The sequence below is a fragment of the Pogona vitticeps genome, chromosome 3 (genome assembly GCF_051106095.1).
Source record: "Pogona vitticeps strain Pit_001003342236 chromosome 3, PviZW2.1, whole genome shotgun sequence".
Taxonomy (NCBI): Eukaryota; Metazoa; Chordata; class Lepidosauria; order Squamata; family Agamidae; genus Pogona; species Pogona vitticeps.
Genome location: NC_135785.1, coordinates 238317050 through 238331615, shown reverse-complemented (window position 1 = coordinate 238331615; position 14566 = coordinate 238317050). Strand labels below are relative to the sequence as shown.

The following is a 14566-nucleotide window of genomic DNA, read 5'->3' as shown; positions in this document are numbered from 1 at the left end:
CAAGGAGCACTTTGCCTCTTAGCGAGCTGGGTACTCATTTTACCTCGGAAGGATGGAAGGCTCAGTCAACCTCAAGCTGGCTATCAGAATCTGTTGGGATTGAACTCTGTTCATGAACAGAGTCTTCAGCAGTACTGCAGTTTAATCACTGCACTATGGGGATTGCAAGTAACCTTGCGTTAATGAATGTATTGCTACATTTACTATTTGTCTCCTCTCTCTTTATTAAATGACTGCATGGTGGGCAGACATTTACGATATAGTACTTTGCTGAAATAACACCAGAAGACGGTTTCTACTTTTTGTTGTGTTTGGAATCTAGGACTGTAGTCCTACAACAGCCTTCCTCAACTTCAGCTAAAATTGTTCAAGTGTAACTGTGACAACCCCAGACCTACTGGAGTATGCCACACTATAAATATGCTGCCACCAACCATTCCCTATAAGGAGTCACACAGACCAGGAATGGATTTTTAACAAACAAAAGAACAAGGTTTATTTAAATAACAAACAGGGTAAATAAAAAGATCAAGCAAATAAGATACTGTAACGTGGCTTAGTCTCAATCATACATACAACAGTTTGGTTCACACAGAACACTTTAAAGTAAAGCACAGACCCTGAACCTATCAGTTCTGGCTACCTATAAAGAAACCTGAACCTATCAGGTAGGTACTGACTGACACACAGTTGTACCCTGTCTGACACACAGACTTCCACTCCAGCTTCTCCCCCTAACTTCTCCACACAAGCTCCACATATATATATACAGTACAGCACCTCCCCCTGATGTCCCGCCTTCCACTCCCCATAGGATGGAACTTTCCCTCCAAACCCATGACAGACAGGTACCATCAGTGCTGTATGTAACAGTAACATCTCCACATGTTCAGTTTAGGATGAGGTAATAATAACTATCACATTTTTACCTGACACAGCAACAGAGAGGACCTGAAAACAAAAAAGGACACTTATAGGAAGTGGAAAGAAAGAAGAGTACAGAAAAGTAGCAAGGGATCACATTAGGAAGGCAAAAGCTGAGAATGAGCTGATGTTAGCTAGAGGCACTAAAAGCAACAAAAAAGGATTCAGTTATGTGCATAGCAAAAGATAAAGAAAATAAACAGTGACTCAGCTTTTCAATGGAGATAGAAAAATGATAACGGAAGACAAAGAAAAGGCAGAAGTGCTCAATTCCGATTTTAGCGCAGTCTTTTACCAAAGAACAGATTATGACCCTCCAGACAAATTTGAAGTGCAAGTGGAGGAAGACTGATAAACAGATAGACAAAAATACCTTATTACTGTGAACAAGTTCAAATCCCTAGGGCTGGATAAACTGCATTCAAGAGTATTGAAGGGACTGGCTGAAAAACTCTGAGTATCAGGAAAAACTTCCTAACTGTTAGAACAGTAAGACAGCGGAACCAAATACATTGAGATGTAGTGAGTGCTCCAACCCTGGAGGCATTCAAGAGAAATTTAGAGAACCAGCCGGCAGATATCCTTTGATTTGTATTCCTACATCAAACGGGGTTGGACCTGATGACCTTATAGGCCCCTTTCAACTCCATGATTCTGTGATTCTATGAACATCGTTAAAAAAATTGTTTAGTTTTCTGTCTTCTCTGGACTCCTGCCTCTGTGCCATAGCAACACCAAGCCAGTGTGAAGTTATGATTTTATTTGTGCTTTACAAGGTGTATTTTTTTCTTCAAATTTTCATGTTAAGCCAAGAGACTTAATAAAAAAGAGGTGAACATATTATGGCAAAAGTTACATAAAATAGATAGAATGAATAAACAGCATGAAGACTTTCATTAACTGCAATTTAACCACTGTGCCGTGAGGGTCTCTAATAATAAGCAGAAGGCTCCACAAAATTGAAGAGACTGGTATATCTTGATCAAGAGAGCACTAATGTCTTTCCAATGTATTTCCACCATAAATGAATTAACAGTGTATATTATCATCAGATTAGGTTGTAGAAGGTGTTTGCATTATGATGATGATGATGGTGGTGGTGGTGGTGGTGGTGGTGATGATGATGATGATGATGATGATGATAATGCCGCATTTCTCCTGACAAGGGACCAAAAAATGGTTCACAACCTTAAAATTCACACAATTAAAAACAAAATCAGTTAAATATTAAAAGATAAATTAAACAAATTAAACTTATCCATTCAAATTCTTTAAGTATCCTGTGTCTATCTTTAGCCTGCACTATTAAAGAGTAGGCTGGGTAGGTGGGGCTCGTCAGCCATGGAAGGCAGCCCATCTAGGAGAAGGAAAATTCCGATTTCAAACCTCCACTGCCTTGTGGCTATATCCACTCATGGAAAAGGCTTCAGGAGTTAACCTCGAGGCAAAATCTGGAGCTGGAGTCCCGAAGGCAGCATGTGTCGTTCTGCCAACTCCTGCGACATTGCTGGAACCAGTTGCATTGGCTCTTGCCTTTCCATTGGACCATTTCAGCAATGTGGAGAGGGGGGATCTGCTGCTTGGATAACAGCCTATCCTCCATATTACCTTACCTGGGCTTCATGCTCTGGAGAGGACACTCCTCGATTCAGAGCATGTTACCATAGTCTCTCGAGAGTGAAGGATGCCTATGCCATCTTTAGCCTGTCAGTTAGTCTCATTCAGTATAAATTAGTGGGTTTCATACAGTGTTTTGGTGGTTCTAGGTCTTCTGTTAGTAAATTAATGAATTACAGTGGTGCCTTGCACAACGAGTGCCTCACACAACAATGAATTCACACAACGATGCCTTTTTCTGTTAAATTTGCCGCCTCACACAGCGATGGAGAAAACAAAAAATTACCATAAATTAACGAAGTGTCAGAACAACACCAAAATCAGTTTGCATAGGTTTCAGGAGGTGGGCTAACCGTTGCAACCATTTAAAACGGCTTCCAAACATTGTAAGACACTTTTACAGGAACGAAAAAGGACTTCACAAAGCCATTGAAATGTATTGAGTCGGCTTCAATACATTCCAATAGAGGAAACATTGTTTCACACAGCGATGTTTCCTATGGGGATTTTCACTCAGCGATGGCAATCCGTTCCAATTGGAACGGATTAACCGGTTTTCAATGCATTCCTATGGGAAATGGTGTTTCACAGAACAATGTTTCACACAACGTTGATTTTTTTGGAACCAATTAACATCGTTGTGTGAGGCACCACTGTATATAAATGAGTACCATGTTTTATAGACGTTTGGCAAGCATTTATGTTCCTGAATTAATAATAGTATTAATTTTGCCTCTGGAACACGAAAAATCTGGGGGCAACCAATCTCTGTGCAAGGATTGTAGGATTAGTTCAATTCTAGATTTCTAGAATCAAAGTCACCTAATTTTTAAAATTATTTTGTACTTGGCTTTAGATGCTGGATCTTTTGAGTTCTAGTAAACAACAAGAAAATAAACCAAATAAGCCCAGAGTCTGACATCTGCCCTAGTCCTTGATAATTGGGCTGAGTTCACATGTCATCAGTCTATAGAAGGTGCTGATTGTCTTTACTATTTGGCACCTTTAAATTGAGTGTTGGTTTCTCAGTGATAGGAAAGTTCCATATCCATTTCAGGCACTTTCCTATATTTATATTGTTCACAGTTTTCCATTTCTAAATAATTTTTAGTCTGGTCGCTGCCAACAGCAGTGAAATCAAGGGTTTATATAATTGGCATTAATTTGTTCCTATGAATATTTATAATAAAAAGCAGAGTGCTGCTTATATACTGTGTAGCCTGCATAATTAAATTTGTAAACTGGCCAGAGAGCTTAAAGCACTCTCTGGCCAATTTAACAAATTTAATTATGCAGGCTACATATTGCTGTCCACCCCCTTGAGCTGTGTGCTCAGTTTACTGACCTCAAAAGGATGAAAGCCTGAGTCAGCCTGGAACCAGTACCTGGACTTGAACCTGGGTCATGAGCAGAACTGCAATTTAAGTACGGCACCATGAGGATCTCTAATAATAAGCATGATGCTCCACAAAATTGAATTAACTGGTATGTGATCTTGATCAAGGCAGCATTGAGATATTTGATAGTAGGTTCCTGAGACAAAGGAACAGTCTAAGGAATGAAGGCACAGTGGTTCCCCCAGGCCAAGACGTTCTGAGTGCAAAGGTTGGTGCAGAAGCAAATGGCAACCTTTTTTTTGGGATAAGAAGGGAGTTCTGCTGGTGTGCTTTACTGTGCTTTATTGACAAAGTTGAAGCAGAACATCAAGGAAAAATGTCGAGAAATGTCATCTTGTTGCATGACAACACCTCGTCGCACACTGCAGGTGAAACAATAATAAAACTGATGTGCTTAGGCTTTCAAGTGATGCCCCATCCAATCTATTCTCCCGACCTGGCTCCTTCTGACTATTATCTGTTCCCCAAACTAAAAAAACACCTAAAGGGACAATGATTTGGGAGTGTTCTGGAGGCAACTAATGCTGCAAAATGAGTGATTACACCAGCAGTCAGAATAATTTTATTTGCAGGGACTTAAGCTGCAGGACAGATGTCGCAAGTGCATTGACTTCCTGGGGGAATACAGTATGTAGAATAGTGTGGCAGTTACAGCTTCCTAGCTCAATTTTTTTCTGGGAAAGGCTCAATACTTATCAGCACTCCCTCGTAGCTTTTCCTGTAAAAGCTGCCATTACTTTAATTCACTTTGGTCTGGTCCTAAATATAGTGTTTGAAAGAGAAAGAACAGTCCTGGTTGTATGCGTAATCTTATTATAGTTATATGTTCTTGGAGGGAAAAGTTTACTTTGGCCCATAGTTTGACTTTTTGTTTAATCCTTTCTGTTGTAACACAATGACTCCTATATGTATAAGTGTAGCTATTTTCCAAAATATTTGAAGCTTAAACAGCAGAGAGGGTGTGCTATGCGTGATGTATTGATTTTCCCCCCTGTTTAAACATAATATTTTGGATTTGTTCAAGGTAATTTCGGAGCTATGCCTTTTTAAAAAAATACAGTGGTGCCTCGCTTAACGCTGTTAATTGGTTAAAAAAAAACACATCGCTATGGGAAAACATCGCTAAGCGAAACACGTTTTCCCATAGAGATGCATTGAAAACCAGTTAATCGGTTCCAATGGGAACGGATTGCCATCCTTAAGCGAAAGTCCCCATAGGAAACATCGCTAAGCGAAACAATGTATCCCCCATTGGAATGCATTGAAGCCTATTCAATGCATTTCAATGGTTTTGCGATGTCCGTTTTTGCAATTTTAAGTGTTCTTAAAAGGTTCAAAAACGGTTTTAAATGCTTGGAAACGTTAGTGCACCTTCTAAAACGTGTGCAAACTTAATTTGCCTTTGTTCTGACTCTTCGTTAATTTTTGGTGAATTTTTACCCCCATTGAAATGCATTGAACCCGATTTTGACAGCTGCTTTCCAATGGGGGAGAAAAAAATTCACCAAAAATTAACGAAGTCAGAAACTGATTTAAATTCTTGGATTTTTTTTCTCCCTCATTGAAATGCATTGAACCCGATTTTGACCGTGAAAAAAAAATTCACCAAAAATGGAACATCGCTAAGCGAAACAGGGGACCTTAAACTGTCATCGCTAAGTGAAGCAAGGTCCCGAACATCGCTATGCGAATTTTCCCCATAGGGAACATCATTAAACGGAGCGCAAAATCGCTCCAGAAACCTCATTGCTAAGCGAATACATCGTTAAATGAGGCAATCGCTAAGCGAGGCACCACTGTATGTTGAATTTCCCAAGCTCCAAAGCTGATTCAGAAGATTTTGTAAGAATCAGTAAGATGTCATCTATGAATTTTGTTGCCTGTTTTTAATCCATTGATTTGTGGGTTGATTCTAATTAAGTTGGCGGTAGACTTATTTGCCATTGTAAACAATAAAGGTGAGAGTTGGCAGCCTTGCTTAGTGCCTCTGCCAGCATGGACTGGAGGGGAGTCCATACTATTAGTTTGGATCACTGTCTGTGATTCATCATATTTTTAAAATTAATTTCACAGGTGGGCAGCTTGGGGTTGCTCCTGATTCACCTCTGAACCTGGCTGCTCAGGTTTCGGAAGTGGCCAGGAGTACCTTTCTTTGCACAACATTGGAGCTTGTCCAAGAGACTAGGCTGACCCCATCTTTGCTGTCCTTCTGCAAGTAGGAAAAGACATTTCTCTTCAGGCCGGCTTTCCCTGAATGTCTGGCTGCCTGAATGGTTTTTTTAAATGGATTGTTGTATCTTACCGTTTTGAACATGTTTTGGTGTGCCGTCCTCCGTTAAAAAGGAAGATGTAGAGGAAGGCGGATGTGTGGAAGGGGTGCTGATAGAACTGGACCAAACAGAGGTGGTGTCTGAGAGGGCTGAAGAGGTGTGTCTTGTGGAAGAAGGAGGGGAGGAGGTGGATCTAATTATGTGGGAGGAGATAAAAGAAGGAGGAGGCGCGCGGGACTTTAGAACTTGGACAGACTTAAACGTGGACAGACCAAGACACCGAGGGGTCCAGACTGAGCCCATTCTCGACCCAAGTCAAGCGTCTGGAGCAACATCGGGGTTCCCTAATCTGATGACCGGAGGGGGACTACTGCCGGATCCACCATTCCTGGGAGCCAAAGGCAGAGGTATTGAGCCCCTGGAATGGAAGGTTTCAGTTTTCCCCCTGAACTATCCTGGGGGAGGGAGACGTGTGATCCGGCCCGGGCCAGAATATCAGAAGAAACCTTTAGAGGGAGATTGGGCCCGCCACCCTTGCTGCGGCACGGTGTGTGCACTGAGGAGCGCGCCTTTGCGTCAGATGACAGACAGGGAGAAGTTTGGGCCAGCTCCCTTCTAGGCGAACAAACCGCGGTTCCTACTGTTCGTCCTAAGAAGTACCATTTGTTGAATGATCGGTTGTTGCAAGATCCGTTTGATCCTTTAGAGTTGGAAGCTGTTTACAATAAAGTGTTTAATAATGAACCCCGTGATGAGCCTCCGTGTCTGTTTCCCGCCTTCACCACAAGTGCCCCCCCCGCTGGAGAAGGACCTTCTTACACTGGCGCCCAACGTGGGGCGGGGGCGGTACCGAAGGCGGGAAAGGAAGAATGGCTGGGACTAAAAGAGACTATGGACCGGCAGGCGAAGTTAATAGAAAATCTGGTTGAACAACAAACGCTGATCGCGAGACAGATAAGGCGGCAAGGGCCAGAGGAAGAGAGAACGGAGAGACCGGCGGCAGCAGTAAGGGGGGGCTTGATAGCAGGGCCTGCCCCCATTCGTATGCAAAAGATGACAAGCTCTGATGATCCTGAGGCCTATTTGCATACCTTTGAGAGAGTGGCTGTAGCAGCTGGGTGGCCGAGAGAACAATGGACCCTTATTTTGATTCCATGCCTTACGGGGCTGTTGCAGGAAGTGGTGGATACTTTGAGCACACAAGAGGCCTCCCAATATGAGTCAGTAAAGAGGGCTATACTTCGAACATTGAATTTGACTGAAGAAACGTATCGGAAAAGACTGAGAGATCTAAAATGGAAGCCGGGTTCCCACCCCCGCACAGTGGCGCAACGGATGAGGGCAAACGCGTTGAGATGGTTAAAACCTAATGGAGAAGACGGCGAGCGGGTAGTGGATTTGATTGTTATGGAGCAACTAGTACAGACGTTAGGAGCTGGCGCGAAAAACTGGATTCAACGAAACAACCCGAAGACGCTGGAGAAAGCAATTTCCTTATTGGAGGATTATAGTATGACGGAGGAGGCAGCGAAAGAAGGCAACACCCCCTGGGCGGAGAAAGGCAAACCACGCGGTGGAGAGGCTTCGCTTTCGTTTTCTAATTCAAGCACGCGGTCAGCAGTAGAGCCAAGCGGAACGCAGAAATTCAAAGGGAAGATGTTCGAACCCTTTGGATCTAAACCTGTGCGCCCGGTAACTGTGGATCAGCGGATTTATGCTCCTGGGACGGGATGGAGAGAGGGCAAGGACGGGCGCCCTATTTACACTCCCGGAGCAGGGGTACACGAGAACAAGAGGGGCGCCCTGTCTGCTTCGCCTGTGGGGTCCCTGGCCACGTGAGGAGGAATTGCCCGGGGGCCGACTGTTCGTGGGTGGGGCTGTATGACAAACCTTCCCCCCCTAAAGTGGATTCATCAGAGAGGTGGGAGGTAGAAGCCTGGGTGAATGGAGACAAGAAAAAGGCTTTGATAGACACAGGATGTGCCAAGACGTTAGTACGGGACCTTTTGGGACAGAAAAAAGAAGAGGGATTGACTGTTCGCTGCATACATGGGGATGTAAAGAAATATCAGACATTATGGGCCACTGTGAGGGTAGGGGCAGAAGAACGAAGGATGAATATAGGTGTGGTGCCGGGGTTATCGAGGGAAATGCTGCTGGGAAGAGATTGGGTCGGATCTAGAGATGTGGGGAAGATCAAGGAGGGATTGCAGGGACAAATGTTGAAAGCTGAAGACCAGTCCGATTTTTTGCAGCGCGCCTCGCGGGAACAGATGCGATTGATGCAGCAGGACGATGCATCGCTTCAAGAACCATTGCTAGCGGCTCAACCGGTGGGAACTGTGGTGAAGGGGCAAACGGGATGGGAGTTGGACAGGGGATTGTTGTATAGGGTGGAGGGAGACGGGGGGAAGAAGCTGGTGGTACCCCTGAAATGGCGAAGTAAGGTAATGGAACTGGCCCATGACGTACCCCTAGCTGGGCATTTGGCAGAGGAAAAAATGAAAGCACGAATTAGGCAAAGGTTTTGGTGGCCAGAGATGGAAAAGGAAGTTAGAGAGTATTGTGTCACCTGTCCACAATGTCAAAAAACGCAAAAGCGCCCAGCAAAGGGTGCTGAATTAATGCCAATGCCCCTCATGGATCACCCTTTTCAAAGAATTGGCCTTGACATAGTAGGACCTCTGGTTAAATCAGCAGGAGGTCATACCCACATTTTAGTGTTGGTGGATTATTCCACCCGATACCCGGAGGCAATCCCCTTAAGGTCCACCACGGCTAAGGTAATCGCGCAAGAGTTAATGCAGGTATTTACAAGACTAGGCTTCCCTAAAGAAGTCATAACAGATCAAGGGACCAACTTTATGAGTATTACACTGAAAGAGATGTGGCGCTTACTTGAAGTCAAACCTATTCACACCGCGGTCTATCATCCACAAACCAATGGCTTAGTGGAGCGTTTTAATAAAACACTAAAAGGCATGTTAAGGAAACTGGTTATGGAAAAACCTAGAAGGTGGCATGTATTAGTGGCACCCTTAATGTTCGCCATTAGGGAGGTACCACAAGCATCTACGGGCTTCTCTCCCTTCGAGTTAATGTACGGATGGAATCCCAGAGGCATACTGGATTTGGTGAGGGAAAAATGGGAAGAGGGCCAAGATGATGCTCAGATCACGGTACAGCATGTGATGGAAATGAGGGACCATTTGAGGACTGTTCTAAGTATTGCCAAAGATCATTTGGGAAACGCCCAAGAGGGACAAAAAAGAAGGTATGACCAAAGGGTAAAAGTTAGAGAATTCCACCCAGGCCAAAAAGTCTTGCTATTGATGCATTCCGAACAAGCTAAACTATTTGCCACGTGGCAAGGTCCCTACGAAGTGGTTAGGAAGGTAGGAGCGGTGGATTATGAAATATGCATGCCGGATAAGACCAAAAAGAATGGGATTTTTCACGTCAATTTGTTGAAGGAATGGAAGGAAAGGGAAGCCCTGTGGGGGGAAGTAGGAGAGGAATTTGGTCCCGAAGTAAGTAAGTGCCTAAGTAAAGACCTAAGGTTAGAGGTTGATGAAATTTTGGAAGAGGCCCAACAACTAGATGTGAGGAGGTTGGAAAAGGAATTCGAAACGGTATTTTCAGGCATACCCGGGGAGACAAATCTCATTCAGCATGAAATTCATACACCCCCGGGGATGGTTGCTAGAATGGGGGATAGGACCTGGCCCTATCATTTGAGAGATACTATCAATGCTGAGGTAGCAGAGATGGAAAAATTAGGCATCATAGAACCATCCCACAGCCCTTGGCGAAGCTACCCCGTACTAGTTCCTAAGCCAGATGGGCAAGTTAGGGTATGTATTGATTTCAGGCGCCTTAACGAAATTTCTAAATTTGATGCCTACCCCATGCCAAAAGTGGATGACCTCTTGGAGAGGCTGGGGGGGGGCGTCTACCTGACCTCGCTGGACCTCACTAAAGGTTACTGGCAAATTCCAGTAAGGAAGGAAGACCAGGAGAAAACCGCCTTTGTCACCCCCAAGGGGCTGTTCCATTTTTAAAAAATGCCCTTTGGGCTACATGGAGCAGCCGCGACTTTCCAGAGGCTTATGGACCGTGTGTTGGAACCGGTAAAGGATTTCGCGGGTGCTTACATTGACGATATTTTGATATACAGCAAAACTTGGGAGGAACACATTGACCACCTTAGGAGAGTCTTGAGGGAAATCGAGAAAGCCGGGCTAAAAGTTAATCCTTCCAAGTGCAAAGTAGCTAGGAAGGGGGTCAAGTTTTTGGGGTTCCGAATAGAGGGAGGAAAGATTCAACCAGTGTCTGACAAAGTAGACAAAGTAGTGTCATGGACAGTTCCGCGGGATAAGAAAGAAGTCCAACAATTCCTAGGACTGGCTGGTTATTATAGGCAATTTGTGCCACACTTTGCAGAAGTAGCTGCCCCTCTCACCGACTTAACCCGCAAAAGGAAGAAGAGCCGAATAGATTGGGGTCCACCGGAACAGAAAGCCTTTGAGGAGTTAAAAGGGGTATTGTCATCTTTGCCTAGTCGCTTCGCTCCTGATTTTTCTATTCCCTTTATATTGCAAACGGATGCTTCGGACAGAGGCCTAGGTGCAGTACTATCTCAGAAGAAGGAAGAGGTAGAGTACCCCATAATGTATCTGAGTAAAAAGTTGAGCGACCGGGAGAGGAAGTATGCCACCATAGAAAAAGAGGCACTGGCAGTCAAATGGGCCGTTCAGGCCTTAAGATACTACTTGTTAGGAGCTCCCTTCATTTTAGTGACGGATCATGCCCCTTTACAGTGGCTGAACCGAATGAAGGATACCAACCCTAGACTTACCAGGTGGTATCTAAGCTTACAACCCTATTCTTTTCAAGTGCAGTATAAAAAGGGGACAGCCCATTCTAATGTGGACTATTTCTCTCGACAGGACAGAGGGGAGCCCGAACTGGAGTCGAGGACGGCCCACTCGGAAGGGGGGGCGTGTGAAGGTGATTGAGAGAGTGTGCCGTCCTCCGTTAAAAAGGAAGATGTAGAGGAAGGCGGATGTGTGGAAGGGGTGCTGATAGAACTGGACCAAACAGAGGTGGTGTCTGAGAGGGCTGAAGAGGTGTGTCTTGTGGAAGAAGGAGGGGAGGAGGTGGATCTAATTATGTGGGAGGAGATAAAAGAAGGAGGAGGCGCGCGGGACTTTAGAACTTGGACAGACTTAAACGTGGACAGACCAAGACACCGAGGGGTCCAGACTGAGCCCATTCTCGACCCAAGTCAAGCGTCTGGAGCAACATCGGGGTTCCCTAATCTGATGACCGGAGGGGGACTACTGCCGGATCCACCATTCCTGGGAGCCAAAGGCAGAGGTATTGAGCCCCTGGAATGGAAGGTTTCAGTTTTCCCCCTGAACTATCCTGGGGGAGGGAGACGTGTGATCCGGCCCGGGCCAGAATATCAGAAGAAACCTTTAGAGGGAGATTGGGCCCGCCACCCTTGCTGCGGCACGGTGTGTGCACTGAGGAGCGCGCCTTTGCGTCAGATGACAGACAGGGAGAAGTTTGGGCCAGCTCCCTTCTAGGCGAACAAACCGCGGTTCCTACTGTTCGTCCTAAGAAGTACCATTTGTTGAATGATCGGTTGTTGCAAGATCCGTTTGATCCTTTAGAGTTGGAAGCTGTTTACAATAAAGTGTTTAATAATGAACCCCGTGATGAGCCTCCGTGTCTGTTTCCCGCCTTCACCACAAGTGCCCCCCCTGCTGGAGAAGGACCTTCTTACAGAGTGTTATATTAAAAACATATTATCCATCTAAAATCGCCTACCCAAACATTTGATTATGAATAACCATTGCTGCAGCACAGAATTTGGCCACTTTTCTTGTAATATAAGGGGTATTGCCAGAGAGTAGCAACTGGACATAATCCTCCTCTGATCTCCTGGGAGATTTATAGATAATAAGTGATAAAAGCTCCATACGAAGATCCCGATAGCAAGTACAGAAAAGGAGAACATGACCAACTGATTCTACTTTATCACTATTACAAGGGCAGAGACAATCTGATATAGGCAAACCTCGAAATCTTTCCTCCAGAAGCTTAGAAGGAAATATATTGAACCTAGCTAGTGTAAAAGCCCTTATGGCTTTTTAGATGACATAGTGCTGGCTAAATATGAGGAGGTGATAAAAGCAGATTTCTTAAGAAAGTTATATTTCCCTAACTATCCAACATGGTCCTGTAGTTCAATGTTCCATATCCTTAACTTCACTGCTTTGATGGCATCCTTGAGACCCATTGCTATAAGTATACTGGGGGAAAAGCCAATTTTCGATATCTCATCAGTTATATGCTTCTTCCACTCCGACTGAAAGGAATCTAGTAGGATCAGTGGAGCCAAGCCTTCTAATGAAAAAAAAATCAGTTTAAGCCAGTAATTCTCCATAAAGACTTTAGCCCGTGCTTTAATGGATATTAACCCAACCTCTAAGCGAAGAGCCACATTGGAGGTACACGGTGGAACTTCAAGAATGGCTCTCGCAAATTTGGTCTGAACAATCTCCAGAAGTCGTAGATTAGTGTAAGTGAATAGTTGAGAGCCATAATGCATTTGTGAAATAATCCTGGCCTTAAAACTTGTATTGCTGATGGTACATGTTTACCCCCATCAGTACAGAAAAACCTTGTTAGTGCCCCAGTATTTTTCTGGGCACTCATTGTTGTGTGGTTTACATGAGTAAGCCAGGATCCTGAAGAATGAAAAACTATGCCAAAGTATTTGTAGCATGCTACTTGCTCTACAGGGTGTCCATTTAGAGACCATTTATGCTTTATTCTCCTACTCACAACCATAATGTTGGTTTTAGCATAGTTAATTATTGTTCTTTATTACAGTAGGAGAAGGATCTCAGAAGTCTTTTGAATCCTACACACATTGTTGACAGTAAAACGGCATCATCAGCATAGAGTAAGATTGAAATTGAGCGAGAGACAAGTTTCGGTTGATGAAAATTGGGGTTACTTACATTTTCAACTAAGCCATTGATATATGTATTGTTTTAGCATATATCTAAATGAGTCAGATAGATACCAGATTGTCTTCTCCCACCTAAGTCTACCCGAATCACTTGGCATAGCCAGCAGGGACGGTTGAGGGGCCTAACGGCGAGAGAAGCCCGGAAGGAAAGAACAAGAAACTGGGCCTTCTCGGCAGTGGCCCCTCGGCTATGGAATAGCCTCCCAACTGAAATCCGTCTGGCTCCCTTGCTGGGTGTTTTCAAAAGCAAATTAAAAACCTGGCTCTTTAGGCAAGCCTTCCCTCCAGTCAATTAAATGATTCTTTTTTCTGTTTCTTCAACTATTCCATCTGGCAGTGTGTTTAGCAATAAGTGTTAAGTTTTTAGTTTTGAAGGATTTTATTATGCTTGTTATACTGCTGTGTTTTATTATGTATGTAAGCCGCCCCGAATAGACTTTGTATAGAGGGGCAGGGTATAAGTCTAATAAAAGTAAAAAGTAATATCTGTTTCGCATAAAGCCTGTCTGGTCTGGGTCAGTGTAACATGATGAATGGATTATCCTGTTGGCCAAAGTTTCCATTAGTATTTTCAGATTTTGATTAAGCATAGCTGTTGGTCTGTGTTCTAATATATTATTGCAGTTACTGTTGGGTTAGGGATTGCAGTTATTCCAACTGTTGATGAGGACGAAGGAAATTCTTCTTCTTCTGCTACACCATTATTTAGTTTTAGAGGTTATAAAGTGAGCGGTTCAGTGAGTGTCTTGTAAAATTCTGTCAGAAATAAGATTTACAGTACCTGTTTTAACTTGTGAACAGCATTTTAAAATTTCCATTTCCTTTTTAGTGGTTTTTTAAGGTCTTGTGTGTGTGTGTTCATTTTGTAATTTACTTTTATTCAAATATTGAATGAAAGTTTTCATATTTGTTATCTCTTCCATCTGTCATGAATATGATAATAATCATATGCTGTCAATTCAGTTCAGACTAGAGATGGTGTACAAGTGGACATTCTGAGGGTCCAGCCCCCTGGGGCCAGACCGTCCACTCACCTTCTGCTGTTGCTGTGAGCTCTGTGCCCCCTTCCTGTCGCTCCGGAGCTCGCAGTCTTTGAGCCACTCTTAAACCTTGCAGTAAGGCTTGTTCTCCCACCTCCTGCCAGGAGTGGCTTGCAGACCACGACCTCTGGAGTGATTGCAAGGGAGCACGAAGCTTGCGGCAACAGCGGAAGGTGAGTGGATGGTCTGGCCCCAGGAGGGTGGACCAGTTATGTAAACTACTGAGTATCCAACCAGCATGATGAATATAGGATTGCATAATATTCTAAACTG

The 14566-nt window shown here is 44.1% G+C and overlaps 2 protein-coding genes across 6 annotated transcripts in view; both read left to right on the top strand.

Annotated features, from left to right (window-relative positions):
* The window catches only part of PDS5B (PDS5 cohesin associated factor B), a 101251-nt gene that overhangs the window by 14749 nt on the left and 71936 nt on the right, over positions 1 to 14566 (top strand). The window lies entirely within an intron of this gene.
* On the top strand, positions 6318 to 11924 carry LOC140706737 (uncharacterized). Of its 2 annotated transcripts, XM_078389987.1 has the most exons (3): positions 6318 to 7987; positions 8464 to 8541; positions 11158 to 11924. In XM_078389987.1, the coding sequence occupies exons 1-3, from the start codon at positions 6632 to 6634 to the stop codon at positions 11224 to 11226; spliced, it is 1503 nt and encodes a 500-aa protein (XP_078246113.1). In that variant the 5' UTR covers positions 6318 to 6631; the 3' UTR covers positions 11227 to 11924. The 2 variants fall into 2 exon arrangements, with proteins under 2 accessions (XP_078246113.1, XP_078246112.1); XM_078389986.1 differs by lacking the exon at positions 11158 to 11924 and having other exon boundaries at positions 8464 to 10483.